Below are 27,998 nucleotides of genomic sequence, written 5' to 3' on the forward strand. Positions count from 1 at the left end.
ACATACATATGTCCTGTTTTCTCTCTTACACACACACTCTCACTTTCTCTCTCTTTCTTTCTTTCTCTCTCACACACAAACACACACACACACACATACTGGTTTTTATGTATTAGGTGGACTTTGCCTGGTAAACAAGTTGTACCATGGTTTAAAGTGACTTCCCTTGTGCTACAGTGATGCTACAAATGTCAAAAATCTAATCAGCTCTGAGGAAAACAAATTTCACTTCAGAATTACTTTACACAAATTTAAACAATTTATATAAAGACCTGACATTATGGTTGTATATGAGGACCTGCTCGGAATGTCCCGCCTTCTGACAAAAATAGTGTTTGTAAGGACATACGGGCTTTATCAGGACATTGGTTTTAACAATACACAAACAAGACATCACACAGTATTGAAGGACAGGCATGTTTTATTGGCCCTCTGACACACACAAACACAGACTTGACAGCATGGTGCACTATCAAGACATCAGTGACTTAAAAGAACAAGTCCTTTCCTTGTAGTTTTCGGGACTTCTTTTAGAGTTTTTAGTCTCTGCAAAATATTCATAAACAAACTAACCAAAAACCCATTATAAATGAAATTTGATAACCAAGATGTTTAGATATTTGAATGTTTAGTGCATAGTGAAATCTCCAAAATGCTCAGTGTTATATAAAGCTTGCAGAGAGCTAGATATACAAATGAATTACATAAAGACACTTAAACCAATTTAAAATGAGGAAAATTGTAAAGCTAATTACAATCCTAATAAATCCACCCACGATCAGCTGCCATAATAAAGAGCTAGTGTTATTCAATCACTAGTCATAACGTTATAAGATCATAACGTTATGCCTGGTGTGTACATTTCTTGATGGGAACTCCAAAGCTTTTTCTACGCCGCCTGGGAATGGGAGTTTGCTATTGCCATAAATGTAGATGGGACATCGAAGAACTCAATTGTATCAATGAGTGTATGCAAACATAACCACAGACAGTAAGTGAAAGAGGTATGATGGCAGAGGTTTGTTTAGGACTATAAATAGCAAATAAATGTGAATAATGTTACCTTTTGTAATATAAATTCTTATTGCTAATTAATATATTGAAAAAGTGTCCTGAAAAATCCTGAAAATCATAACCTAAAAAATGCAACGCAAACCATTTTCCTCTTCTGGTGTCCGATTGCTTCACATCCCTGTAAAAAAGAAATCATCATTGAGTACATTAGCAGTGTGGACTGACATATTATGGCGCATATTAAACATGGTTAGAACAGGTTAGAAAACCTACTGATCTGTGCTGGTGTCTTCAGGGAAGCATCCAAATTCGCAGCATCAGCCCCACTCTCAGAGTCACTTCCATCACTAGCATCAATGTTGAGTTTATCTTAAAAGCAGATGCAAAAATTAATACTACTGTATGTTTCGTTTGTAACTAAAAGCTCATCGATTTGAATAATCATAACATTAAAGATTTTCACCAATTTATCTTGATGCCTTAATACTAGCCTAATTCTACACAGGACATATCAAGGACTCAATTTTACAATTTAAATGCATACCTTTAATTTCAAAGCTGAGGTGATAAAATAACAAGGTTTTGTATATTCTACTGAACAGTAATATGATATACAAATTATCAATATAAACCTTTGTCATATTTTCTTTTGTTCAAGAACTGTTTTTGTTATTGTAAGATACTGTTCAGTACATATTTAAAAACATAACCAAAACAAATACTCAGTTTATAATTATTTAACAGAATTTCTTATGACAAAAATAATGTCTATCAGGCAACCTTACTTTTTTGTCTTTTCACAAAGTTCTTTTGAATCCTGTTTCTTAGGCTTAGATTGGCCCTTTACAATGGTAATCTAAAATAGACAAAACTAAATGCTTTTATATGGACCTGTCCAGGGATATTTTAATGGCTATTACCTCCCTTTAGGCTGGACACAAACCAATTAGATTCTCAAAGCATTTTTGATTTTAAACATACATTTAGCTTCACTAACGTTTCAAATTTACGCTCGCATTCCACTGACTATCTGATGTACAGACAGCAGTAAAATATTGGAGTTATTCCAAAAATCAGACAATGTAAGCCTGGCTGTAGCATCTTCTTAACCAGGTTAACACATTTGGACTATCATTTGGACATAATTAACAATATATAAATATTTTTTTACTTTTCATAATCTTTTGGCTCTCTATTAATTTGCACCCATATAATTGACACCCAGCAATATAATAATACGCATGATGCATTAACTATAATCTATTTGGGTCACTTTTGTTCTCATGATATACAATCACCCAGGTCACATCTGCTATGTGGTGCTTCTGTAACAAACCCTTACCTCTGAGGGATAAGGAAGTACAATAGTCAGTAAGTCTACATCTATAAGATGCAAATTTGAAAGAAATTAATTTAATAAAGTTTATGGTGCTCATACAATAACTTTATAGTGAAGTCCCTCGAGACCAGGTTTCTGTCAGACACTATACACACAGCTGATGATGTACATTGACTATCACATTACTACAAGGTACAACAAATCTGCTATGTGGTGCTTCTGTAACAAACCCTTACCTCTGAGGGATAAGGAAGTACAATAGTCAGTAAGTCTACATCTATAAGATGCAAATTTAAGAGAAATTAATTTAATAAAGTTAATGGTGCTCATAAAATAACTTTATAAAGTGAAGTCCCTCGAGACCAGGTTTCTGTCAGACACTATACACACAGCTGCTTATGTACATTGACAACGTCCCCATATACCCAGTGTACTGCTAAACCATGTCTGTTCCATATACACTCAGATAAACACTAAACATGTACATCACTAAAGCCCTGATATACCATGTATTTGTCAAACACACGGACACACTAATACTCCTTTGGTAGAGGACTCTTACATGATGGTCTATGCATGTCCTTATTAGACACAGTGTTCTCATAAAACAGGTCTCAGCCATACACACTACATACACACAGACTAACTCAATCCTAACCCCAGCACCTAAAACTGCACACAAAATCTCAGTCATTTTGATCTCAAGACATGGTTCACAGATAGTGTTCACCCATCCAGTCAATCTCTCCCAGTGACTAAGAGAGACAATACGTACTGATAAAAACATACTAAAACAATGCAAAGTACCTGCAACATTTTGGGAATAAATAATCAGAATATGATTTTTATAAATTACCTTTTCTCACTCTTCTCCTGGATCAGCAGCCTCCAACTCATCTACTGCAGTAACCTCTAATGTTTTCAGCTACATTCTAAAAACAGAAACAAGAAATCTTTCTCACATTTGTTATAAACATTAAGTAGCCCTAGAATGTATTTGATACTTAAGTCACATTTTAATGCAATTAATTTTACTGCATTAGCAACCATATCAAACCAAGACATTAATTTCAAAAGATACATAAAACTAAGTTTTTACACAAAACATTTAATTTAAAACAGATTGGTATGTTTAGAAATATTTTTAAAAAAAAGCATTTGGATCACCAGCAATTGTATTATTAACAATCGCAAACAAGGTCTTAGTATTTAGTCCGACATACTAGGTTTTGCAGAACTGCTAGTTCTACAAATGACTATGCATAAAACTGTTTCTGTGAAAATTCCAGTAGTTTCCACCAAGATTGAATCAACAAATATTCCTTTTATTTTTATTAGAGCAACAACAATCTGCCACTTCCTTTACTATTGCATTTTACAGATACTCTATAAGGTCTATGTCAGGCTTTTGGGGTGATTTTAAGTGCACTGTATATACAGTACATTAGCAAAGCACACTGTATATATGGTATATTATTTACACCCAGCAAGAACATTGCTGCCTTAACTATACTATAATATTTGGGTCACTTTTGTTCTCATGATATACAATCACCCAGGTCACATCTGCTATTTGGTGCTTCTGTAACAAACCCTTACCTCTGAGGGATAAGGAAGTACAATAGTCAGTAAGTCTACATCTATAAGATGCAAATTTAAGAGAAATTAATTTAATAAAGTTAATGGTGCTCATACAATAACTTTATAAAGTGAAGTCCTCGAGACCAGGTTTCTGTCAGACACTATACACACAGCTGCTTATGTACATTGACTATCACATTACAACAACGTCCCCATATACCCAGTGTACTGCTAAACCATGTCTGTTACATACACACGCCAATAAACACAAAACACATGTAAATCACTAAAGCCCTGATATACAATGAAACAGGTCTCAGGCATACACAGTACATACAGATTTATAAGATATAATAAGAGCTCAATATAATTTCACAACTGTAAAAAAAATATATATTACCTGTTTACTGTGTTCGATGATTGCCAGAGTGTCTGCTGTTGCGAGGTTAAAGAGGTCTCCCTCATCAAAAGGGACTGAACTGAATACTCCACACCCTGAATAAGAAAAAATGAAATATTAATCCAGTCGTGAACTTCACACCAGTTTTATCCTAATGCCCTGTCTGTTAATGAAAGCAGTCTAGGTCAAAAGGAACATAGGATGGCATGTGTGAATGGACCCTTACCTTTATCTGAATTTATATATTTCCAGGTTTGTCTTTCCCAGCAGATGTGTAATACTCCGTCTCCTGCTTTGGATGTTCTTTTCTTCTTCTGCGCTTCATCTCAGCCATGTTAAAATGATGCCGTTCTTCCCACAGAAATGAGTGTTTATTTAAACTAAAACCTTAAATTGTTAATATAAGTGGTGTTTATGTAAAACATGTCCAGTGATAGAGCATGGGACAATGCTGAGGAGAGCTGGGATTTAAACTCTCCATCACACTGACACTCAAAGATATCAGACTTCTGATGTGTTCATTCTGCTTTACTTCTGACTACAGTATTACTGAGTTATGAGTGAAGAGTATCAGGGGTTATTTACACCCTCACAGTGATACAGCAGTGTTTACACACTGTACCATCATCTCTATCTCACACTCAGACCCTCACCACCGCTCCAAACTCAGCCATGTAACTCCCGCGCCGCACGCACTCAGCTGTTTCCGGTCGCACGCGCTAACCGGAAGTGATGTTCTAGTGACATTAAATAGCATACAGCCTTATAATAAACAAAATAATAACAATTAAAAGCAGTTCTGAGTAGTTTGTAAGCAGTCCGGGTGCTGTGTGTACAACAGCTCACCTTACAACACTGCACGCTAACCGGAAGTGATGTTCTAGCGACATTAAATAGCATACAGCCTTATAATAAATAAAATAATTAAAAGCAGTTCTCAGTAGTTTATAAGCAGTCCGGGTGCTGTATGCCCAGCAGCTCACCTTACAACACTGCACGCGCTCTGTGGCCGGAGCGAACGCGTTTAAAGAGCCGCGAGGATGCAGCGGCTATCAGCTAGCGGCTATCAGCACTGACTATTATTAGCTAGCATCCATGCTAACATACAGACATTTCCCCTTCATTTTAATTCGGCCAAACGCACTAAACCCAAATTTATACAGTGCGCATTCGGTACAAGATTTATCAGTAATTAGTTATTCAACTCAGGTTTTAAAACTAACCATTGATAATGTTGCTAACTAGCCAGCTTTAATTTATGCATTAAGGCTAAATTCACCCCAATCTCCAGATTCCAATGAAATATTTCTTACAACATTAATTTACAACAAGGAACCGAGCTCTTGGAATATATCAATAGTCTACTCATTAAGTTTATGAACTTTATAATCATACCTGGCTTTTAAAGGGCTGGATAATGGCTGTTCAATGTGTTGGCAAACCGAGTCTAATGAAACTCCGCCCTTAAAAGGAACACGTAGGATAATTGACGAGGTCTCAGCCAATCACAGAACGAAAAATGGCAATCAGCGCTAGCCAATCAGAAGGCTCAAATTTTCACACATGTGTGAACGGATTGCAGTACCGGCTCCGGGCTACAGGGGCGCACTACGAAATTCCAAAGTTACACTGTGTTAAGTCAGTTTCGGGTGTTTGTGGTATAAATGGACATGGACTGAAATTTTGAATTTCAGCTCCTCTAGTATAGATATATATAGCCACAGTGCGGGAATTATGAGGACACCTGTCCTGTCCCCATAATCCCAAATGTCCCCATAATGTCGATGCGTAATCAGGTCAAATGTCCACATAAACCACAAAAACCAACACACTCTTACACACACACACACACACACACACACACACACACACAAACACACTCTCTCTCTCTCTTCCTCACACACACACACACACACACACACACACACACACACACACACTCACACACACACACACACACACACACACACTGCATAACAGGAACAGCCTTGTTCTTGTCACGGAATAAACCAAATCAATATTCAGTTTATTTATCTGAATTCTCTCATTTACACAAACTATTGTTTATATTTCTATAATCCATCCATCCATCCATCCATCCATCCATCCATCCATCCATCCATCCATCCATCCACACCACTCATTTCAATACACACAAAGGTTGTGTAATGTGTAGAAACTAAGAGAACGAAGTGTGTGTCATTGTGTATCTGCAGGTTGGAGGATTGTGGAGTATCAGATGAAGGCTGTGCTGCTCTCGCTTCAGCTCTGAGATCAAACCCCTTACACCTGAGAGATCTGAATCTGTCTGTGAATAAAGTAGGAGACTCAGGAGTGAAGTTTCTCTCTGCTGTACTGGAGAATTCTCACTGTAAACTGGAGATACTGAGGTAAGATCATCTCTCTGAGAGTCACATGACCTGCTCCTCAGTAACACACATTCTCTAATAGTGAGACTGAAGCAGAGCTTTTAGGTTCAGCATCAATGTTCTGGGGAGGAAGTTTGTTTATTTTCACTGCACACTGATGATTTGTTACAGAGGCTTTGTGTCTGATGTATGTATGTGTGAAGCTGCAGCACAAAACATGTCTTAATGTATCAACAATGTATCTAAAATGACTGTGAAACTGTTAGAGTTTACTTTCAAATATCCGTTCGGTATCTTACTATAGAAAAATCGCCTCGGGCGTGACCAATCCTGAAATCACCAATCAAACCACGTCTGTTGGCTGACAGACCAATCACGACATTGATGCGGGAATTCCCGCATTCCTATATATACACCGCTGCTGACGGTCCCTGCCTCATTCTCATTCTCTTTTCCATGAAGATCCTTTTTAGGAAGCTATCCTCAGCAGATCCTCTAGGGGTGGGTGCTAAACTGTTCACGGATGAGCCGTTGAGGTACGTCTCAGAGCACGGGTGCTTCTTTTTTTCTGTTCCTTTTACTTTGCGTTAAGTGAAATAAGGAAGGTATCGTATGAGACCCATTTTCAAGAGGCACGTTGTGGTGATCTCGTTTATCTCCCGGTGTTCGCACCTCCGTCATGGCGACTGTGAGCCAATTCAGTTGCATGGCGACGTGGAAAGATCCCTCACGACCGTGTGCATGCGGGTCTATGATCTCAGCCAAAGACTCTCATCCCCTGTGCATAGTGTGTTTGGGAGCACAGGCTGTGCTCGTTAACCCCGAGTGCTGCCCGCACTGCTCTCATTACCCGTTAAGGGTTCTAACCGTTTAGTGGGGGACAAGGAAGAGGAAGAGGTTGCTCATCTTTTAAAGAAAGATTTGGAGGAAGATAAGGAGGATGCTATCCTTCCTCCTGATCTTCTCTCCAGATCTGGAAGTGCTATTGGCCCTTCCCCCATGCCAGATGAGCTGGACCTCATTGATATGTGTAGGAGAGCAGCCAAAAAGCCCTCTATCACTTGGCCATCTCAACATGTGCACCAGGATGCTGACAGGATGATGGTGCCTCCCATGTCGAACTGTTGATGGCATATCAACTCCACCCTAATTGACAAGCTGCCCTATCCTCCTCCTCTCCGTCACTGCCGGGAAAATGTCCCGCTCCGCTGCCCTGGCTGTTAGAATGTCACCTCACTGCTCGCATCATACCAGTCCCATTCTGGATTTATAGGAACCTCAACAAACACCTCAGAAAGTACAAGTTCAAAATGCTCGCATAAACAGCTTTGTACATTGTTGTTCGTCCCAGAGAGCTCATGGAAGAGATGATGAGGCAGATTGATGCTGGGTCACCTGACTCGGCTTTGTGGGTCCGTATTTTGCCTCTATATACAGAGGGGGACGGCCAGGGTACAGGGCCCCTAGGCCCCCCACCACAGCAGTAAATGCAGGTGGAGGCTTGCCAAAAACAGCCTCAGACCTCTTTTGCAGCAGCAGCGGCTAGGCATTTCCCAGCTAGCCCTTCAGGGAGGTAAGAAAGGATGGGCAACCTAACTTATGGTCTGATTTTGAGTCAAAAGATGGGCTACAGCACTAACAGAGTTTCTGTAGCACCCCTTGACTCATCTCAGGAGTCTTGTCCTTCCCCTCTAGGGAAAAAGCGTTGGGGGAATTTAAGATCAATGTTCAGTGAACGAAGGTTCTCTGGTTGGAGTGTTGGCACCAGTTCCCCCATTGCCCAAAAATTTAACCACCCACGGGGTTATTCAATGGGGAGGTCAGAAGTTTCCGTGTTTGTTCTCTTTCTCAAACAAAAAAAATGTGTTCTGTGCATCCAGGCAGTGGGCCGAGGGCACAGAGGTGTGTAAAAAAGCCCATAAAAACACACAATAAAACTCAAATGGATTTGAAACCCTCAACTCCGCCGCTAGATGGTGCCACCGTGCCGTCTTTGAGCGGGAGCTGCAGCGGCCCGCTCTCCGCTCGCGCGGAGAGTTGGCACGCATGCGCAGTACAACCTTGGGTATTGTTCACAATACAGCGAGGGTATCGTCTGCAATTTGCTGTGAGACCACCACTCTTTAACAGGGTGATATGGTCAACAGCGGAGGGGGAATCAGCTTAGGTTTTAGAGGATGAAAAACCTCCTTATTGAGCAAAGGGGTAATTCGATCGGTACCGCGGGAGGACAGCCAGCATGGTTTTTACTCCAGGTACTTTGTCTAGCCAAGAAAGGGGGGGGGGACGACGACTCTAAAAAGAGTAAGAGAATGCGTTCACTCTGTAATGCTTATCGCTTCAAACTGTCCAGGGAAGTTGTGGCTGACTGAGATAATCCAACTACTGCACAATCGACCCTGGCCTCATCCGTTGCGCAGAGATCTCCTTTTGCAAGCGCTCTAAGAGATTTTTCACCCTGCACCAGACAGAGTGGCTCTATGGGCCTGGCCTATGAGAGGTTGAATATAAGTGTCACTGGTTTGCCTCCAAAGAGGGGTTAAGACGATTCAGAATGCGAGAGCAGCTTATATGCTCTCTGCTTATAAGAGAAAATAGATTATATTTGAGCTATGGTGCACGCAAATTGTCCCTTCCCCTTTGTGTTGTGCTTTTTTGTGTTGGCATTTTCAACCGTTAAGGTTTACCTCGCAGCTGTTTCTGCATGCCACGTAGGCTCCTTTTGAGCCTGAGAGAGCCAGAGAGTATTAGTTTGAAAATCCTTTCGCTGAAGGTCGCTTTGTTATTGGCTCTTTCTACCGTGAAGCGGGTTAGTGAACATAGGTCTTAACCCTCCAGACGGGCTGAGGGCTCATAGTACCCGAGGCTTGACTACCTTGTGGGTGCTTTTTAAGGCCGTTTCGATTCAGAACATTTGTTCAGCTGCGTGCTGGGCTTCGCTGCACACATTTGTCTGATTTTATAGGCTGGAAATCACGGACCCTTAGTTGGCTCATTCTGTCCTGAGTGTGTAAAAAAAATCACTGATGTGATTGGTCTGTCAGCCGACAGACGTGGAGTGATTGGTGACACCCAAGGTGATTCCCATAGTGAGATACCGCACTCCTGTTATCAAAACACTGGGGTTAAGAAAGTAACCTGATGTTCACTTTTAGTAACACAAACAACATACAAATGTCCTGTTTTCTCACTCACTCACTAACTCTCTCTCTCTCTCTCTCTCTCTCTCTCTCTCTCTCTCCCTCTCTTTCTCACACATACACTCACACACACAAACTCTCTCTCTCTCTCTCTCTCTCTCTCTCTCTCTCTCACACACACACACACACACACACACACACACACTGCATAAAAGTAACAGACATATTCTCGTCACTGAATAAACCTTTTTAATATTCAGTTTATTCATCTGAATTCTCGCATTTACACAATCTATTGTTTATATTTTTGCTAAAATCCATCCATCCATCCATCCATCCATCCATCCATCCATCCATCCATCCACACCACTCATTTCAAAACACACAACGGATGTGTAATGTGTGTCATTGTGTATCTGCAGGTTATGTGATTGTGAAATATCAGATAAAGGCTGTGCTGCTCTCGCTTCAGCTCTGAGATCAAACCTCTCACACCTGAGAGAATTGAATCTGTCTAGAAATAAAGTAGGAGACTCAGGAGTGAAGTTTCTCTCTGCTGTACTGGAGAATCCTCACTGTAAACTGGAGAAACTGAGGTAAGATCATCTCTCTGAGCATTTGTTTGTTTTACTTTTATTTTATTTTTATTGAACAGGATTTTTTTCATTTTCTTCAGTTTAGTGCAAAAAAATGGACAGAAAAGATTTATGCATGCCTTGTGAACAGAATCAGGGGATCTCGTGTCAGAGCCTTCTGAAATTCGCCAGCAGACAGTCAGCTTCTATTCGAAGCTGTATGGCAGTAGCAGAGATTAGGGGCACAGGAAGTGGAAAAGAGCTTAATTAAAGACCTGCCTAAGCTCACAGAGTCAGTGGCCAGAGAGTTGGAAAGGGTTGCTGATAAGCTTTGGGTTCAACCCTGGTTCCATAGCCATGATCAGGTGCTGTACAGTGAAATTGAGAGTGTACAGTACTTAAGGTTAACGGTGCTCCTTTTAGAGTGTACAGAGAAATCAGGCAGGGCTGTTCCCTCTCGGGTATGTTGTACTCTCTAGCGATTGAACCTCTTTTAAAAAAGTTAAGGAGTCATCTCTCTGGTGTTAACATTCCACATGTTTATCCCCCTATTTGCTTGTCAGCTTCCGCAGATGACTTGGTAGTCATGATAAACACACAAGATGATGCAAAGCTTTTAACTGACATTTTAAAGGACTTTTAGGTTTTATCTTCTGCCTAAGTCTAACTAGGTTAAAAGCGAAGCCATTTTAGTTGGGGAGTGGGCAACCTTCACTACCGGAGGTTTAGCATGGAAAAGAGGCGGTTTTAAATACTTGGGTGTCTACCTGGGGAGCAATGATTTTCTACATAAAAACTGGAAAGGTTTTGTGGAGCATGTGAAAAGCAGACTGAACAGGTGGAGACAGGTGATCCCAAAGATGTCCTACAGGGGACGAACTCTGGTCATCAACAACCTTGCCACGTTGTCCCTCTGGCACAAGCTAGCCTGCGTCAATCCTCCACCGAACCTGCTGGGGAACATCCAGGCCCTGCTGGTGGATTTCTTCTGGGACAAATTACACTGGATTCCTCATAGTGTTCTTTATCTGACAAAAGAGTAAAGAGGGCACGGGCTGGTCCAGCTGTCCAGGAGAGCTGCAGTATTCTGCCTCCAGTTCATCCAGAGACTTAGTATGGAAAGCAGCAGCCAGTAAATTTTTACACACACTTGGAGGACTGGGGCTTGACAGAGCCTTGTTTTTAATGGACACAAAAATGCTGGACGTTTCTGGATTACTGATGTTTTACCGTGGACTTTTTAAAATCTGGAACGTTTTTAAGAAACGGAACAAAGGCTGTCAAAAACTACACTGGTTGCTGGAAGAGCCAATGGTGTATGGCAGGTGATTGGATATCTCCAGTGTGACTGTTCCTGCACTGACCAGAACTCTAGTCTCCCTGGGCATCGTGACGATTCGGGAGCTTGTGATCATCACAGGTCACATTTGTGATCATCACAGATCCAGCACCAGCTTATCCATGCCAGAGCCTTTAAACACTCCAGGAGGTCCAATGTCAAAACTCCACACATGTAGTGGGATCCAATTGGCACTGGTACGTCCGTAGATGGTACAGGATGTTTGCGAGTTCGGCATCTACTTCTTTAAAGGTCCATAATATTCATGAGGTGGGACGTGACTGGAGCTGGCCAAACCTCAGGGGGTGGGGAGAGAAAGAGAAGCAGTGAAGAGAAATTAGTGTAGCTGCTGTTCATGATATTAACAGCACAAGTTGATAATGTGATGTGATCAGATGTTCTGGAGCACAAGGTTATGATGTGAGACGTATGTTATGTGTAGACTTTGCTAAAAAGATTTAATCTACACCTAAACTGGGAGAGTGTGTCTGAGCCACGAACACTGTCATGAAGACTGTTCCAATGTTTAGGAGCTAAATGTGAGCATGATCTACTGCTTTTAGTGGACTTTGCTATTCTAGGAACTACTAGAATTCCAGAGTTTTGAGATCTCAGGGAGCGTGACGGATTGTAGCATGTTAAAAGACTGGATAGATACATGGGAGCCAAACCATTTAGGGCTTTATAAGTAAGTAGTAGTTTATAATTCATTAAAAACTTAACAGGAAGCCAGTGTAGGAACGATAAGATTGGGGTTATATGATTATATTTTCTTGACTTTGTAAGAACTTTTGCTGCCGCATTCTGAACTACCTGAAGCTTGTTTATTGATGATGCAGGACATCCACCTAGTAATGCATTACAATAGTCTATTCTGGAGGTCATGAACGCATGGACGAGCTTCTCTGCATCAGATATAGATAACGTTCCTTAGCTTAGAAATATTTCTAAGGTGAAATAAGGCTGCTTTTGTAATTGGTTAATATGATTTTTGAAAGACAAGTTGCTGTGGTTACAGAACATCCATGTAAATGCAGGTTGAGATGCTGGAGCTTCTGTGTACTGGTTTTTGAGCTGATGAGGAAAATCTCCGTCTTATCAGAATTTAGTAGTAGAAAGTTATGGGTCATCCAATCTCTTATTTCTTTAACACACTCAGTTATCCAAGCTAATTGAGCTATATCGTCTGGTTTTGATGAGATATATAGCTGGGTATCATCAGCATAACAATGGAAGCTACTTCCATGCCTTCTAATAATATTTCCTAACGGAAGCATGTATATTGTGAAAATCAGAGGTCCTAGAACTGAACCTTGTGGCACGCCATAATTTACTAGCTTCAGCCTGGATAGCTTTCCATTTAAGTCTACGAAATGGTAACGATCGGACAGGTAGGATTTAAACCAGCTTAATGCCTGTCCCTGAATGCAGATGTAATTCTGTAAGTGATCTAGGAGGAAATCATGATCTATAGTGTCGAATGCAGCACTAGGGCTCCAGGTAGTCACTGTGTTGTCTGGTGACATGGTGTGTACCACACTGAAAGAGTTGTCTCAGGAGATTAGAAAGTAAATTATAGACAAGCATGATAAAGGTAAAGGCTATAAGACAATCTCCAAGCAGCTAGATGTTCCTGTGACTACAGTTGCACATATTATTCTGAAATGTAAGATTCATGGGACTGTAGCCAACCTCCCTGGATTAGATTAGATTAGATTAGATTAGATTAGATTCAACTTTGTCATTACACATGTACAAGTACAAGGCAACAAAATGCAGTTTGGGTCTAACCAGAGTGCAATAACAGCATATATAGTTTTTACATGAATTTACAGTTAAATAAAATAAAATATAGACTATAAACAGTCATTTAAAGATGTATATGTACTATAAATGTGGTATACAGGTGAATATATATGTACTGAAAACACAATATACAGATAAGTATATATATATATATATATATATATATATATATATATATATATATATATATATATATATATGTACTATAAATATAATTACAGACGAATATATATGTACTTATGAATATAATTACAGATGAGTATATATGTGCTATGAACAATAATATACAGATGAATATATATATGTATTATGAACATGCTATACAGATGCCTATTACTATACACAGAGATTTACAGAAGGATGTAAGCGGTGGACATAATAATATTGCTATAACTATAAACAGAGGACGGGTATATATACAGTGGTGATAAGTTTATGGTGAGCAGCAATACAAAAGAGCAGTGTGCAAATGAGCAAAAAATTTGTGTAAACAGTCCGTGCAATAGCAAAGTGTAAGGTAAGAATAATCAGTGTCTTGGTGAGCATAAGTTTTTGTTCAGACAGTCCATTAGCAAAGTGACAGAGTGTGAGGTGTGGGGGGAATGTGGTAGTGCATCAGTGAATGTCAGAGTTCACTAAAGAGACAGCTCTAGGAAAAAAGCTGTTCTTTAGTCTGCTGGTCCTGGTCCGGAGGCACCTGTAACGCATGCCGGAGTCTATGGGCGGGATGAGAGGAGTCCTTAAGAATGCTGCGAGCTCGACGCAGACAGCGTTTCTTTTGGATGTCCTCCATGGCTGGGAGTGGAGTCCCTGTGATGCGCTGGGCAGTTTTCACTGTGACACAGCTGGTCAGGATGCTCTCTACTGCGCAGCGGTAGAAGTTCACCAGGATATCCGAGGAGAGCTGATTTTTTTTAAGTGTCCTCAGGAAAAAGAGGCGCTGGTGAGCCTTCTTGACTAGGCTGGAGTGTGTTGATGTTCCAGGGTCCGCCGAGATGTGGATCCCCAGGAACTTGAAACTGGAGACACGCTCAACAGCTATTCTGTTGATGTGGGTGGGATCATGTGTGCCTCTTGCCTCCCTCCTGAAGTCCACAATAAGCTCTTTTGTCTTGGAGGTGTTAAGGAGCAGGTAGTTGTTGTTGCACCATGTGGCTAGGTGCTGGATCTTCTCCCTGTAGGCAGTCTCATCATTGTTAGTGATGAGACCAATCACGGTAGTGTCATCTGCAAACTTGATGATGGAGTTAGATCCATTCACAGGCCTGCAGTCGGAGGTGAAGTTGAGTGTGATGGTGTTGGAGCAGATGGAGCCAGATCGAACCTGCTGGGGTCTTTTGGTCAGAAAGTCCATGACCCAGTTGCAGGTGGAGGTGTTAATGCCCAGATCTAGAAGTTTGGCTATTAACTTGGTTGGAATGATGGTATTGAATGCTGAGCTGAAGTCAACAAACAGCATACGTGCATAGGTGTTCTTATTGTCCAAGTGTGTGAGCACAGAGTGCAGTGCCATGGAAACTGCATCTTCTGTGCTTCTATTGCTTCGGTAGGCAAACTGGTGGGAGTCAAATGTGGTTGGCAGAGAGTCCTTCAGGTGTGCCAGGACCAGCCGCTCAAAGCACTTCATGACAATGGGTGTCAGTGCTACAGGGCGGTAGTCGTTCAGGCACTTTGGGTTGGAGTGTTTTGGCACTGGCACAATGGAGGTACATTTAAAGCAAGTGGGAACAGCTGCTTGGGCAAGAGACAGGTTGAAGATGTCAGTAAAGACCCCAGCGAGCTGCTCAGCACATGCCCTGATTACGCGACCAGGGATGTTGTCTGGTCCAGCGGCTTTGTGAACGCTGATCCAGCTCAGTGCTTTGCAGACATCTGTGGAGGAGAGTTTGATTGGAGAGTGATCAGCCGAGAGTTTGAGCTTTGTGGCAGTTTCTTTGTTGTCTCTCTCAAAGCGAGCATAAAAGTCATTAAGCTCATTCAGAAAGAGGACATCAGTGGCAGCGGGGGTGGAGTGGGAGGATTTGTAATCACTGATGGCCTGGATGCCTTGCCACATGTGTCGAGGGTCACAGTTAGAAAAATGCTCCTCTATCTTTAGTTTTTAGCAGTGCTTGGCCTCTTTGATGCCCCTCTTCAGGTTAGCTCTGGATGTGCTGTAGGCCTGAGCATCACCTGACCTGAAGGCAGTAGTGCGTGCCTTCAGCAGGAGGCGCACCTCCTTGTTCATCCATGGCTTCTGATTTGGGTATGTGATGATCTGTTTCTGGGTAGTAACACTGTCTGTGGTGGAACTGATGTAATCCAGAACAGAGGAGGTATAGCAGTCAATGTCTTTGTGAGAGTCACTGGTGGCCTGAGAAGCAAATGTACTCCAGTCTGTGTATAGAAATCTTTCCTGAAGTGTAAAATCTGCGTCTGCGGGCCACACCTTGATGGTTCTCACTGATGGCTTTACCCGGTGATGAGGGGTGCATATTTGGGGGTGAGAAACAAAGAAAGGTGATCTGACTGTCCCAGGTGGGGAGGGGTCGCGTAAGCTCCAGCCATGTTTGTATACATGGTCTAACGTTTTGTTCCCTCTGGTGTGACATGAAACATGCTGATGAAATTTTGGAAGAACTGCCTTTAAGTTTGAGTGATTAAAATCACCCGCAACAATAAACGCAGCTTCCGGGTGAACAGTCTGTTGTTTACTGATGGCCGCATAAAGTTCTTTCATAGCGAGCTTAGCATCAGCATCAGGGGGAATGTAAGCAGCAGTAATAATGGTGGAAGTGAACTCCCGCGGTAGATAAAACAGTCTACATTTAACCAAGAGAAACTCCAGGTTAGCTGAACAATGACTCTCGACAATAACAGAGTTCGTGCACCAAGCTTTGTTGACATAAATGCACAGTCCACCGCCTCTGGTCTTACCGGAGCCATCTAATGTCCTATCAGCCCGGAGTGTGTGTCGTCCCACTAGCTCAATAGCGTTGTCCGGAATGCCGCTGTGTAGCCATGTTTCCGTGAAAATCATGACATTACAGTTCCAAAGTTTCATGCTGTGTGTGATGCTGAGTCAAATCTCCTCCATTTTGTTCACCAGCGAGCGAACATGGGCGAGGAAGATGCTGGGTAAAGAGAGCCGGTGTGGTGTTAGCTTTAGCTTAGCTTTCATTTCACCACGCTTCCCCCGCCTTTGTTTACGATCTCGACGCTGCCTGCGAGCACTTCCGCCCGGCCGGGTAGAGTGAGCTGCTTAGGGTGCTCTGGTGATCTCAGGAAGGAGATGAAGGTTGTCCATAAAACTGTCGGGGAGTCGAAAACCAATATCCTCTGCACGAACAGACCCGATATGAGCAACAGAAATACCGCAAAATTGCAGATTCTGGAGAGACCCTGAGCCTCGCGATGTGCTCGTGCCGATGTGCCATCGCGCCACCATCTTGGGTGTATGTGCCGCCATGTGGCCGCAGGAGAAAAATTGATGACAAATCAGAGAGACGGATAATCCGAATGGTAACAAAAGAGCCCAGAAAGACTTCTAAAGAGATCCAAGGTGAACTAGATGCTCAAGGAACATCAGTGTCAGATCGCACCATCCGTTGTTGTTTGAGCCAAAGTGGACTACATGGGAGACGACCAAGGAGGACACCATTGTTAAAACAAATCATAAATAAGCTAGACTGGAATATGCCAAACTACATGTTGACAAGCCGCGAAGCTTCTGGGAGAATGTCCTATGGACAGATGAGACAAAAATGAAACTTTTTGCCAAGGCACATCAGACATAAATGTTCACAGATGGAAAAATTAAGCATATCAAGAAAAGAACACTGTCCCTACTGTGAAACATGGAGGAGGCTCTGTTATGTTCTGGGGCTGCTTTGCTGCATCTGTTACAGGGTGTCTTAAATCTGTGCAGGGTACAAGAAATCTAAAGACTATCAAGGGATTCTAGAGAGAAATGTTCTGGCCAGTGTCAGAAAGCTTGGTCTTAGTTGCAGGGGTCTTGCATGGGTCTTGCAACCAGACAATGACCCAAAACACACAGCTAAAACACCCAAGAATGCCTAAAAGGAAAACATTGGACTATTCTAAAGTGGCCTTCGATGAGCCCTGACCTCAATCCTATTGAGCATCTTTGGAAGGAGCTGAAACATGCCGTCTAGAAAAGACACCCTTCAAACCGGAAACAACTGGAGCAGTTTACCTGCTGAGAGGTGCAGAAATCTTATTGACAGTTACAGGAATCGTCTGATTCCAGTGATTGCCTCAAAAGGTTGTGCAACAAAATATTAAGTTAGGGGTACTATAATTTTTGTCCAGGCCTGTTCCATGAGTTCCATGAGTATTTTTTTTAATAATTCCATTGAAGCATGGTTGAAAAGCAATGTCTGACTTTCATTGGTTAACAGAGCCGGAGAGGTAAACACATTCACCATCTCGGAGCATGACGTGAGGAGGGCATTCAAGAGTGAATACCAGGAAGGCAGCAGGACCAGATGGCATCACAGGTCGGGTTCTGAAAGCCTGCGCTGACCAGCTAGCACCGGTGTTCACTAAGATATTCAACCTCTCACTGGAACAGTCTGTTGTCCCCTCATGTTTTAAACAGTCCACCATTGTTCCTGTCCCAAGAAACCCCAGCCCGCCTGCCTCAATGACTACCACCCTGTAGCCTTGACCTCAGTAGTGATGAAGTGCTTTGAGAGACTGGTCAGAGACTTCATCAATGCATCACTACCAGACACACTGGACCCATTACAGTTTGCGCATCAGAACCGCATCGACTGAGGACGCATTGCACATCTTCTCCACACCACGATGAGCCACCTGGACCAAAGAAATGGGAATTATGCAAAGATGTTGTGCGTGGACTACAGTTCAGCATTTAACACCATAATTCCCTCCACACTCACCTCTAAGTTGGAGGTCCTGGGACTCAGCCAGCCGCTGTGTCAATGGATCTCTAACTTCCTGACAGACAGACCACAAGCCGCACGGGTGGAAAACACACCTCATCCACCCTCACCCTCAGCACTGGAGCTCCCCAGGGTTGTGTTCTGAGCCCCTGCTGTACTCACTGTACACATATGACTGTGTGGCCACATCCAACTCCACCACCATCATCAAGTTTGCTGACGACACTGGTGTGGTGGGCCTGATCAACAACAACGACGAGACGGCCTACCTACAGAAGGTTAAAAACCTGGAGAGATGGTGCCAGGGGAACAACCTTCTCCTGAACGTCAGCAAAACTAAGGAGTTGATCGTGGACTTCAGAAGCAGGAGCGGTCATACCAACCGCTAAACATCTGCGGGACTCCAGTGGAAAGAGTGGACAGTTTCCGGTACTTGGGTGTTCACATCACACAGGACCTGTCTTGGTCCTGTCACACTAACACCCTGGTGAAGAAGGCCCGGCAGCGCCTGTACCATCTGAGACGCTTAAGGGACTTTAAACTACCCTCTCAGGTGCTTAAGACTTTCTACACCTGCACCATTGAGAGCGTTCTGACAGGTAGCACCATGCAGGACAGACGAGCCCTCCAGAGGGTGGTGCGTTCAGCTGAACGTACCATCCACACCGAGCTCCCTGACCTGCAGGACATCTACAGCACACAGTGCCGGACCAGAGCCAGGAAGATTGTAAAGGACCTCAGCTATCCCAACAATGGACTCTTTGTTGCGTTCAGGGAAACGTTTGGCTCCCTGAAAGCGAACACCGAGAGAATGAGGAGGAGCTTCTTCCCGCAGGCCATTCGTTGTACATACCTCACCTCTCGCACCACGTCAATTTAAACTCCGGACTTGCACAGCAAAGTGCACTTTATATTTATTTATTTTATACCACACCATTCTGCACACGGACACTTTATGGTCACTTTATACCGCAGACGGACACTTACGGACCCTTACACCACACCAAACTGCACACGGACACTTTATGGACAACCCACCACTAAAATTGTTTATTGTTTACACTTTGGTACACATTGTTTACTGTTTCACTGTCTGCTGCCATAAGAATTTTCTTTGTATATACATTTTTCTCTTTGTTTACATACATATCTTTATATATCCTTTATACCTTATATTTTATTTTATATAGTTTTATACTTTATTTATCTGCTTTTTTTCTCCCCACCCTATTCCTCTTGCTGGACCGTCAGATAAAGCATTTCACTGCATGTCGTACCTTGTATGTATGTGTATTTGATGAATAAAATTTGATTTGATTTGATTCATAGAATTTATTTATTATTACTTTTACTTTTTAGTTTTTCTTCATTGACCGAAGGGTACCAACAATTTTGTCCACGTGTGTACACACATGCACATGCACACGCACACACTGCCACACACACACACACACACACACACACACACACACACACGCACACACACACACACTGCACACATACATTCTCTCACTCACTCTAACACACACATACACACTAGCACACACTTACACATATTCTCTCTCTCTCTCTCTATCTCTCTCTAACACACACAATCTCTATCTCTCACTCACTGTAACACACACACACAGCATAAAAGAAACAGACTTGTTCTTGTCATTGAATAAACCGTTTCAATATTCAGTTTATTTATCTAAATTCTCTCATTTACACAATCTATTGTTTATATTTCTGCTATCATCCATCCATCCATCCACACATCCATTCATCCACACATCCATCCATCCATCCATCCATTCATCCATCCAAAGCACTCATTTCAAAACACACACAAAGGATGTGTAATGTGTAGAAACTGAGAGAGTGAAGTGTGTGTCATTGTGTATCTGCAGGTTGTATAATTGTGGAGTATCAGATGAAGGCTGTGCTGCTCTTGCTTCAGCTCTGAGATCAAACCCCTCACACCTGAGAGATCTGGATCTGTATAGGAATAAAGTAGGAGACTCAGGAGTGAAGTTTCTCTCTGCTGTACTGGAGAATCCTCACTGTAAATTGGAAAAACTGAGGTAAATCATTTCTCTTAGAGTCACATGACCTGCTCCTCAGTAACACACATTCTCTAATAGTGAGACTGAAGCAGAGCTTTTAGGTTCAGCATCAATGTTCTGAGGAGGAACTTTATAGTTTTATTTTTTTATTTTGGTTGTTAGTTTAAATGTGTTGATTTATTTTTTTTCTCTTTTTATAATCATGACTTTTTCATGGTTTTTTTATTGTTTTAGTTTCTGATATCTAATAAATGTACAAAAGTCTTGATATAAATGTGAATGTGGTGAGGCAGAATAATGAAAAAAGAGAAGATAATCTAATACAGGGCTCAACAACCCTTTTGACACCGAGAGCTACTTCTTGAAATAATAAATTTGCTCAATTTACCTTTAATTATATGTTATTATTAATAATGAATGATATTTATCTATGTCAGGGTCAAACTCAATTGCACAAGAGGCCAAAACTCAAAGCACACTTTAGGTCATGGGCCGAACAGGAGAAACATTTATTGAAAAAACAATGTTTTTTTAACATAAATATGAATAAAAACAGACAGGAATATTGTTCCAGATTAAATAAACTTAAACTTTAAATAAATAGCTCTTCATAAAAATATATACTGTCAAAATTATACAAGTTGGAAATATGAACATGCTGCAAAAAAATCTTGAACAAATCAATAAAAATTGTGCTTTTATGTAAACTTTAAAATAACAACAAATCAAAACAATCAGATTTCTTTGCTCTTATGCCGTTTTATAAAAAATAACCTTTAACTTTAAATAACTTAAAATATTTTGCTCTCCATAAAATGATCTCTTGTGAAACACCAGACGTCTCATAGCTTCATCATGCAGCTCTTCAGAAACTCTCCCTCAGTAAATAACTGGCTGATGTGACTCTGATTTCTCCTCTGTTTTCACACCAGCTTCACTTTTTGATTTTGCTCTGGTAAAAAACATTTGCTGAAATGTCAGATTCTTCTTTAACTCTTCTACTTTCTGTATCTTCTGCTCTGCATTCAGGTTTTTCAGCTTCTTCTGATGTTTTGTCTCGTAGTTCCGTCTTAGATTCAATTCCTTAATTACAGCCACATTCACTCCACTAATACACGGGTTTACTGGCAGCGTCAGTTAACATATACTCAGAATTCCATCGGTATTTAAAGGCTCTGTTTTCTGAATCCACTTTTCTCTTCGCCATTCTTAGGGGCTTCACAATAACTGTACAATAGGGTTAAATACATCAACAGAAGCTCGACTTGATTGACGCTGGAATGTTCCCAGGTAGTCTAGCTGAAACATGCCTAGAAAAGACACCCTTCAAACCGAAACAACTGGAGCAGTTTACCTGCTGAGAGGTGCAGAAATCTTATTGACAGTTACAGGAATCGTCTGATTCCAGTGATTGCCTCAAAAGGTTGTGCAACAAAATATTGGGTTAGGGTACTATAATTTTGTCCAGGCCTGTTCCATGAGTTCCATGAGTATTTTTAATAATTCCATTGAAGCATGGTTGAAAAGCAATGTCTGACTTTCATTGGTTAACAGAGCCGGAGAGGTAAACACATTCACCATCTCGGAGCATGACGTGAGGAGGGCAATCATGAGAGTGAATACCAGGAAGGCAGCAGGACCAGATGGCATCACAGGTATGGTTCTGAAAGCCTGCGCTGACCAGCTAGCACCGGTGTTCACTAAGATATTCAACCTCTCACTGGAACAGTCTGTTGTCCCCTCATGTTTTAAACAGTCCACCATTGTTCCTGTCCCGAAGAAACCCCAGCCCGCCTGCCTCAATGACTACCACCCTGTAGCCTTGACCTCAGTAGTGATGAAGTGCTTCGAGAGACTGGTCAGAGACTTCATCAATGCATCACTACCAGACACACTGGACCCATTACAGTTTGCGTACCGTCAGAACCGTACCGACTGAGGACGCAATTGCACATCTTCTCCACACCACGATGAGCCACCGGGACCAAAGAAATGGGAATTATGCAAAGGTGTTGTGCGTGGACTACAGTTCAGCATTTAACACCATAATTCCCTCCACACTCACTTCTAAGTTGGAGGTCCTGGAACTCAGCCAGCCGCTGTGTCAATGGATCTCTAACTTCCTGACAGACAGACCACAAGCCGTACGGGTGGAAAAACACACCTCATCCACCCTCACCCTCAGCACTGGAGCTCCCCAGGGTTGTGTTCTGAGCCCCCTGCTGTACTCGCTGTACACATATGATGTGTGGCCACATCCAACGCCACCACCATCATCAAGTTTGCTGACGACACTGGTGTGGTGGGCCTGATCAACAACAACGACGAGACGGCCTACCTACAGAAGGTTAAAACCTGGAGAGATGGTGCCAGGAACAACCTTCTCCTGAACGTCAGCAAAACTAAGGAGTTGATCGTGGACTTCAGCACAAAGCGGGAGCTGCTAAACATCTGCGGGACTCCAGTGGAAAGAGTGGACAGTTTCGTACTTGGTGTTCACATCACACAGGACCTGTCTTGGTCCTGTCACACTAACACCCTGGTGAAGAAGGCCCGGCAGCGTCTGTACCATCTGAGACGCTTAAGGGACTTTAAACTACCCTCTCAGGTGCTTAAGACTTCTACACCTGCACCATTGAGTTCTGACAGGTAGCACCATGCAGGACAGACGAGCCCTCCAGAGGGTGGTGCGCTCAGCTGAACGCACCATCCACACCGAGCTCCTGACCTGCAGGACATCTACAGCACACAGTGCCGGACCAGAGCCAGGAAGATTGTAAAGGACCTCAGCTATCCCAACAATGGACTCTTTGTTGCGTCAGGAAACGCTTGGCTCCCTGAAAGCGAACACCGAGAGAATGAGGAGGAGCTTCTTCCCGCAGGCCATTCGTTGTACATACCTCACCTCTCGCACCACGTCAATTTAAACTCCGGACTTGCACAGCAAAGTGCACTTTATATTTATTTATTTTATACCACACCATTCTGCACACGGACACTTTATGGTCACTTTATACCGCAGACGGACACTTACGGACCCTTACACCACACCAAACTGCACACGGACACTTTATGGACAACCCACCACTAAAATTGTTTATTGTTTACACTTTGGTACATTGTTTACTGTTTCACTGTCTGCTGCCATAAGAATTTTCTTTGTATATACATTTTTCTCTTTGTTTACATACATATCTTTATATATCCTTTATACCTTATATTTTATTTTATATAGTTTTATACTTTATTTATCTGCTTTTTTCTCCCCACCCTATTCTCTTGCTGGACCGTCGATAAAGCATTTCACTGCATGTCGACTTTGTATGTATGTGTATTTGATGAATAAAATTTGATTTGATTTGATTCATAGAATTTATTTATTATTACTTTTACTTTTTCACACACACACACACACACACACACACACACACGCACACACATTAACACACACATACACTAGCACACACACTACACATATTCTCTTCTCTCTCTCTATCTCTCTCTAACACACACACACACACACACACACACACACACACTGCATACAAGAAACAGACTTGTTCTTGTCATTGAATAAACCGTTCAATATTCAGTTTATTTATTTGAGTTCTCTCATTTACACAATCTATTGTTTATACTTCTGCTATCATCCATCCATCCATCCATCCATCCATCCATCCATCCATTCATCCATCCATCCATCCATTCATCCATCCAGCACATTTCAAAACACACAGGATGTGTAATGTGTAGAAACTGAGAGAGTGAAGTGTGTCATTGTGTATCTGCAGGTTGTGTGATTGTGGAGTATCAGATGAAGGCTGTGCTGCTCTCGCTTCAGCTCTGAGATCAAACCCCTCACACCTGATAGAACTGGATCTGTCTAGGAATAAAGTAGGAGACTCAGGAGTGAAGTGTCTCTCTGCTGTACTGGAGAATCCTCACTGTAAACTGGAGATACTGGGGTAAGATCATCTCTCTGAGAGTCACATGACCTGCTCCTCAGTAACACACATTCTCTAATAGTGAGACTGAAGCAGAGCTTTTAGGTTCAACATCAATGTTCTGAGGAGGAACTTTATAGTTTTATTTTTTTACTTTTGATTGTTAGTTTAAATGTGTTGATTTACCATACACATGACAATTGTTTCCATCCAAAAAGGAACATCCACACATCGACACCCCATCCATAACCACATGTACTTTTCATTGATGACACACCCCTACTAAATGCATCACCTAACTGCCTCCCTTGAAGTCACGCGGTCACATTTCGGTATTCCCACGCATGAAAAATCCGAAACATTGCTCCTGGGGTCTATTCTTCACCTCTTCACCAACCCCAAGGCGCATTCCCTCCTGTTTGGATAAAAGTTACTGTCTCGAGAATTGAACCCTCTACTTCCCTTGTCACTGAGAGCTAATAAATTTCTCCAGACATTCCACGTGCATCTTATCACGTTATTCGCCTACCTTGTACCATACCCATCGTCCAGACACAGTTTATTATTTATCCAATTATTATAACGTCATCTTAAGGGGAAACCTGCTAAAACTTTCCTCACCAACCGATCAGGCCAAAACTCAAAGCACACTTACTATAGTGTTGCCACTGAGGTCCCGTACTCACATAGAGTGTGCCAGATTATACCCACCTTACCTGCATTCCTGTGAAACTTAGGTCTCCACGAATGTTCCTGCATCCACTCCTACGACCAAGTTAAACATCGATTGGAATACAAGGGTTACAGAGCGAAGGTCCAGTGCGCTGCACCTACTCGCACCTGACCTTTCTATCAACCTGTTCTGAAAGGCGGGTGGAAACCTGGTGAGCTAAAAGTAGGTCACCCTATCGACTCAGGCAGCTTTTCCAAACAAGGAAAGTGGAGGTAATTATCTGGGTCCTCCAATCAAGGTCCTCTAGTCTGACGCAAGTTTTGGAGGAAGTACCCTCGAATCTCTCAATTGCTACACTATCCCCCTTTTAGTGGACCACCTAACTCTCATGATTCAAGGACCATTGACCTACAGCTTTCCATCCATTCCTGTCCTAAAGGCCATTCCTGTATTAAGATACCACCGCAACATCAGCTTTATCACTTAAAGTTCATATAGCTAAAAGCCACTATGTAGGCCCTTACAGACATTCCTAATTACCATACATGCCATACATTAAAGTTGCCCCAGCTGGATCATCATAGGTACACCGTCTCGTCCTACCACTTCCTACCACTACCTCTACCACATTCCGTAACCTAGTAATATAATTTCTTGACTTTCTATAAGATCGCCGATAGCTCATATAGTGTCATTGGTGAGTATAACACGGTACATTGGCACACAGCCGTTATCATACCAGTGAGACTCACATCCCATACCCGTTAAGTTTGCGTAAGCCTCCACTGTGTCGACAGTTTTCGCCCTCAACTATCTAGAATAAGGAATAACACTTTGCACCTTGCCTTGACTCAGTTACAGCACTGTACTCTACCGATGAAAGCTAATGTGAAACTTTCAAGCCATCACGCTGGTACAACGACATTGTACTTCATGTCTCCCATCCACACCTGTATCTAGACCTTATCAACATGGATCCTGTCCCACCTGAAACCCATTTGTCAGCCATTCAATGGTCTTAAGGAGTTATCCATACTCTTCAAGGAGGTACTTTAAACTCCTGTCATCTTGCACACACACACTAGCTCCTGAGCATTAACATTAAATAAAACTGATGACCTACAAGAACTACCTTCCCTTCCCCGAATAATGATGTCTTAAGGGTCACTATCGTTAATGCTAATCCTGTGATCTATATGAATCTCAAATCCATCCAATAAAACTACAGCCACAATTACACCCATTCTCTATATTTACACTATAGTAAAACCACTGAATGTACAGTGGCTGCAAATGTTCCCAACATATAAACCGTTTCAGAGGTTATATCAAACTGCGGAGTAGATTGCCTAAAAATAGAAACAGCGATTATTCGTGTTATGAGTATTTCAGATGTAGTATTTCTGCCCATGCTTTTCTCCATCTTCAGCTTCAAAACTTTAACGGTATAGTTTGTCTAATACACCCCTCAACCTAACTGCGTCTTACAAATCGAAGTTTTTTGCTCGTCCATGGAAATACATACCAACAGGGAACTTTTTCCTTCCCTTTTGTAGCTTTTTTTTGTATAGTCTGGTACATCCGTGAAGGAAAGAAACAGAATAAACGGCTTTTGTCCCGTCCTCAGGAATGTAGAGTCTATAGGGGTGGGACCGTATTTTGCTGGGAATAAGGTGCAGCCCTGTTAAAAGCTCGTCCCTAAGGGCGATTTATTTGGGATCTGAAACTTACCAGTGATTGCGGTGCGTATATCCTCAAGATCCGTCTCCTCCATTCGCTCATGTATGGTGAGCTGACCCGGAAAATCTTACACATTAACTTAGCAGGTTAGCACCTCTAATAGCCCAATGTCTTCAGCTCCAGATGGTGAAAACACGGCAGAATGTCCTTGATTTAAAGATGTGTGTAGGAGACACAGTTTCTTAGTTGCTCCAGCGCAACTTTGCGATCACACATCAGATTGCAAGGCTGGGGGTGGTGGGAGGAGGCTTTTAGGGAAGTTTTACAATGGCACGTCAACCCGTTGCAGAGCCCTGTGCAGGCAGCCTGATTTTATATGCCAATGAATGTGAGTTGGAGCCTCCGCATTCACCCGTTGCAAGGAGCTTTTAATAGACTGGGAACCTGTACCCGTTGCAAGTAGGCTCGTGTGTAGCCTGGCAATGGCCTTACCAGCTATAGTAGGGTGATGCACTAGGCGTCCCACATCATGCTAGTCACTCCAAGCTGGTCATGCATCCAATGACGGTTTTTCACTGTGCAATATCAAAGGTCATGTGGAGCCCAACCAATTGCCTCTAAAAGGTCGGGGACTCGCTTCAGCACTTCTCAGGAGGAAATACCAATGCGCGCAGAGTTCGACTCACTGTGAACTTTTTTCAATACGCACCCCTTTGGAAGTATGTTCTCTTCCGGCTCTATGTCACCTCCGAGATCATCCCAGAGATACACACACACACACACTATCTCTCTCACACACACACTCACACAGTCTCTCTCTCTCTCATATACACACACACACACTGCATAAAAGAAACAGACTTGTTTTTGTCACTGAATAAACCGTTTCAATATTCAGTTTATTTATCTGAATTCTATTGTTTATATTTCTGCTATCATCCATCCATCCACACATCCAAAACACACAGAATGTGTAGAAACTGAGAGAGTGAAGTGTGTGTCATTGTGTATCTGCAGGTTGTGTGATTGTGGAGTATCAGATGAAGGCTGTGCTGCTCTCGCTTCAGCTCTGAGATCAAACCCCTCACACCTGAGAGAACTGGATCTGACTGGGAATAAAGTAGGAGACTCAGGAGTGAAGTGTCTCTCTGCTGTACTGGAGAATCCTCACTGTAAACTGGAG

At 42.3% G+C, this 27,998-nt stretch overlaps 1 protein-coding gene across 1 annotated transcript in view; it reads left to right on the forward strand.

Moving 5' to 3' along the window:
* LOC124377341 (ribonuclease inhibitor-like) overlaps positions 1 to 27,998 on the forward strand; it is a gene marked incomplete at its 3' end in the record, with an annotated part of 59,955 nt that extends 31,957 nt beyond the window's left edge. The window contains exons 7-11 of the mRNA XM_046836772.1: positions 6,551 to 6,724; positions 10,266 to 10,439; positions 20,363 to 20,536; positions 24,310 to 24,483; positions 27,833 to 27,998. Of these exons, the coding sequence (XP_046692728.1) occupies positions 6,551 to 6,724; positions 10,266 to 10,439; positions 20,363 to 20,536; positions 24,310 to 24,483; positions 27,833 to 27,998 (862 nt within the window). The remainder of the gene's footprint in view (positions 1 to 6,550; positions 6,725 to 10,265; positions 10,440 to 20,362; positions 20,537 to 24,309; positions 24,484 to 27,832) is intronic.

Source organism: Silurus meridionalis, chromosome 23 (assembly GCF_014805685.1).
Source record: "Silurus meridionalis isolate SWU-2019-XX chromosome 23, ASM1480568v1, whole genome shotgun sequence".
Lineage (NCBI taxonomy): Eukaryota > Metazoa > Chordata > Actinopteri > Siluriformes > Siluridae > Silurus > Silurus meridionalis.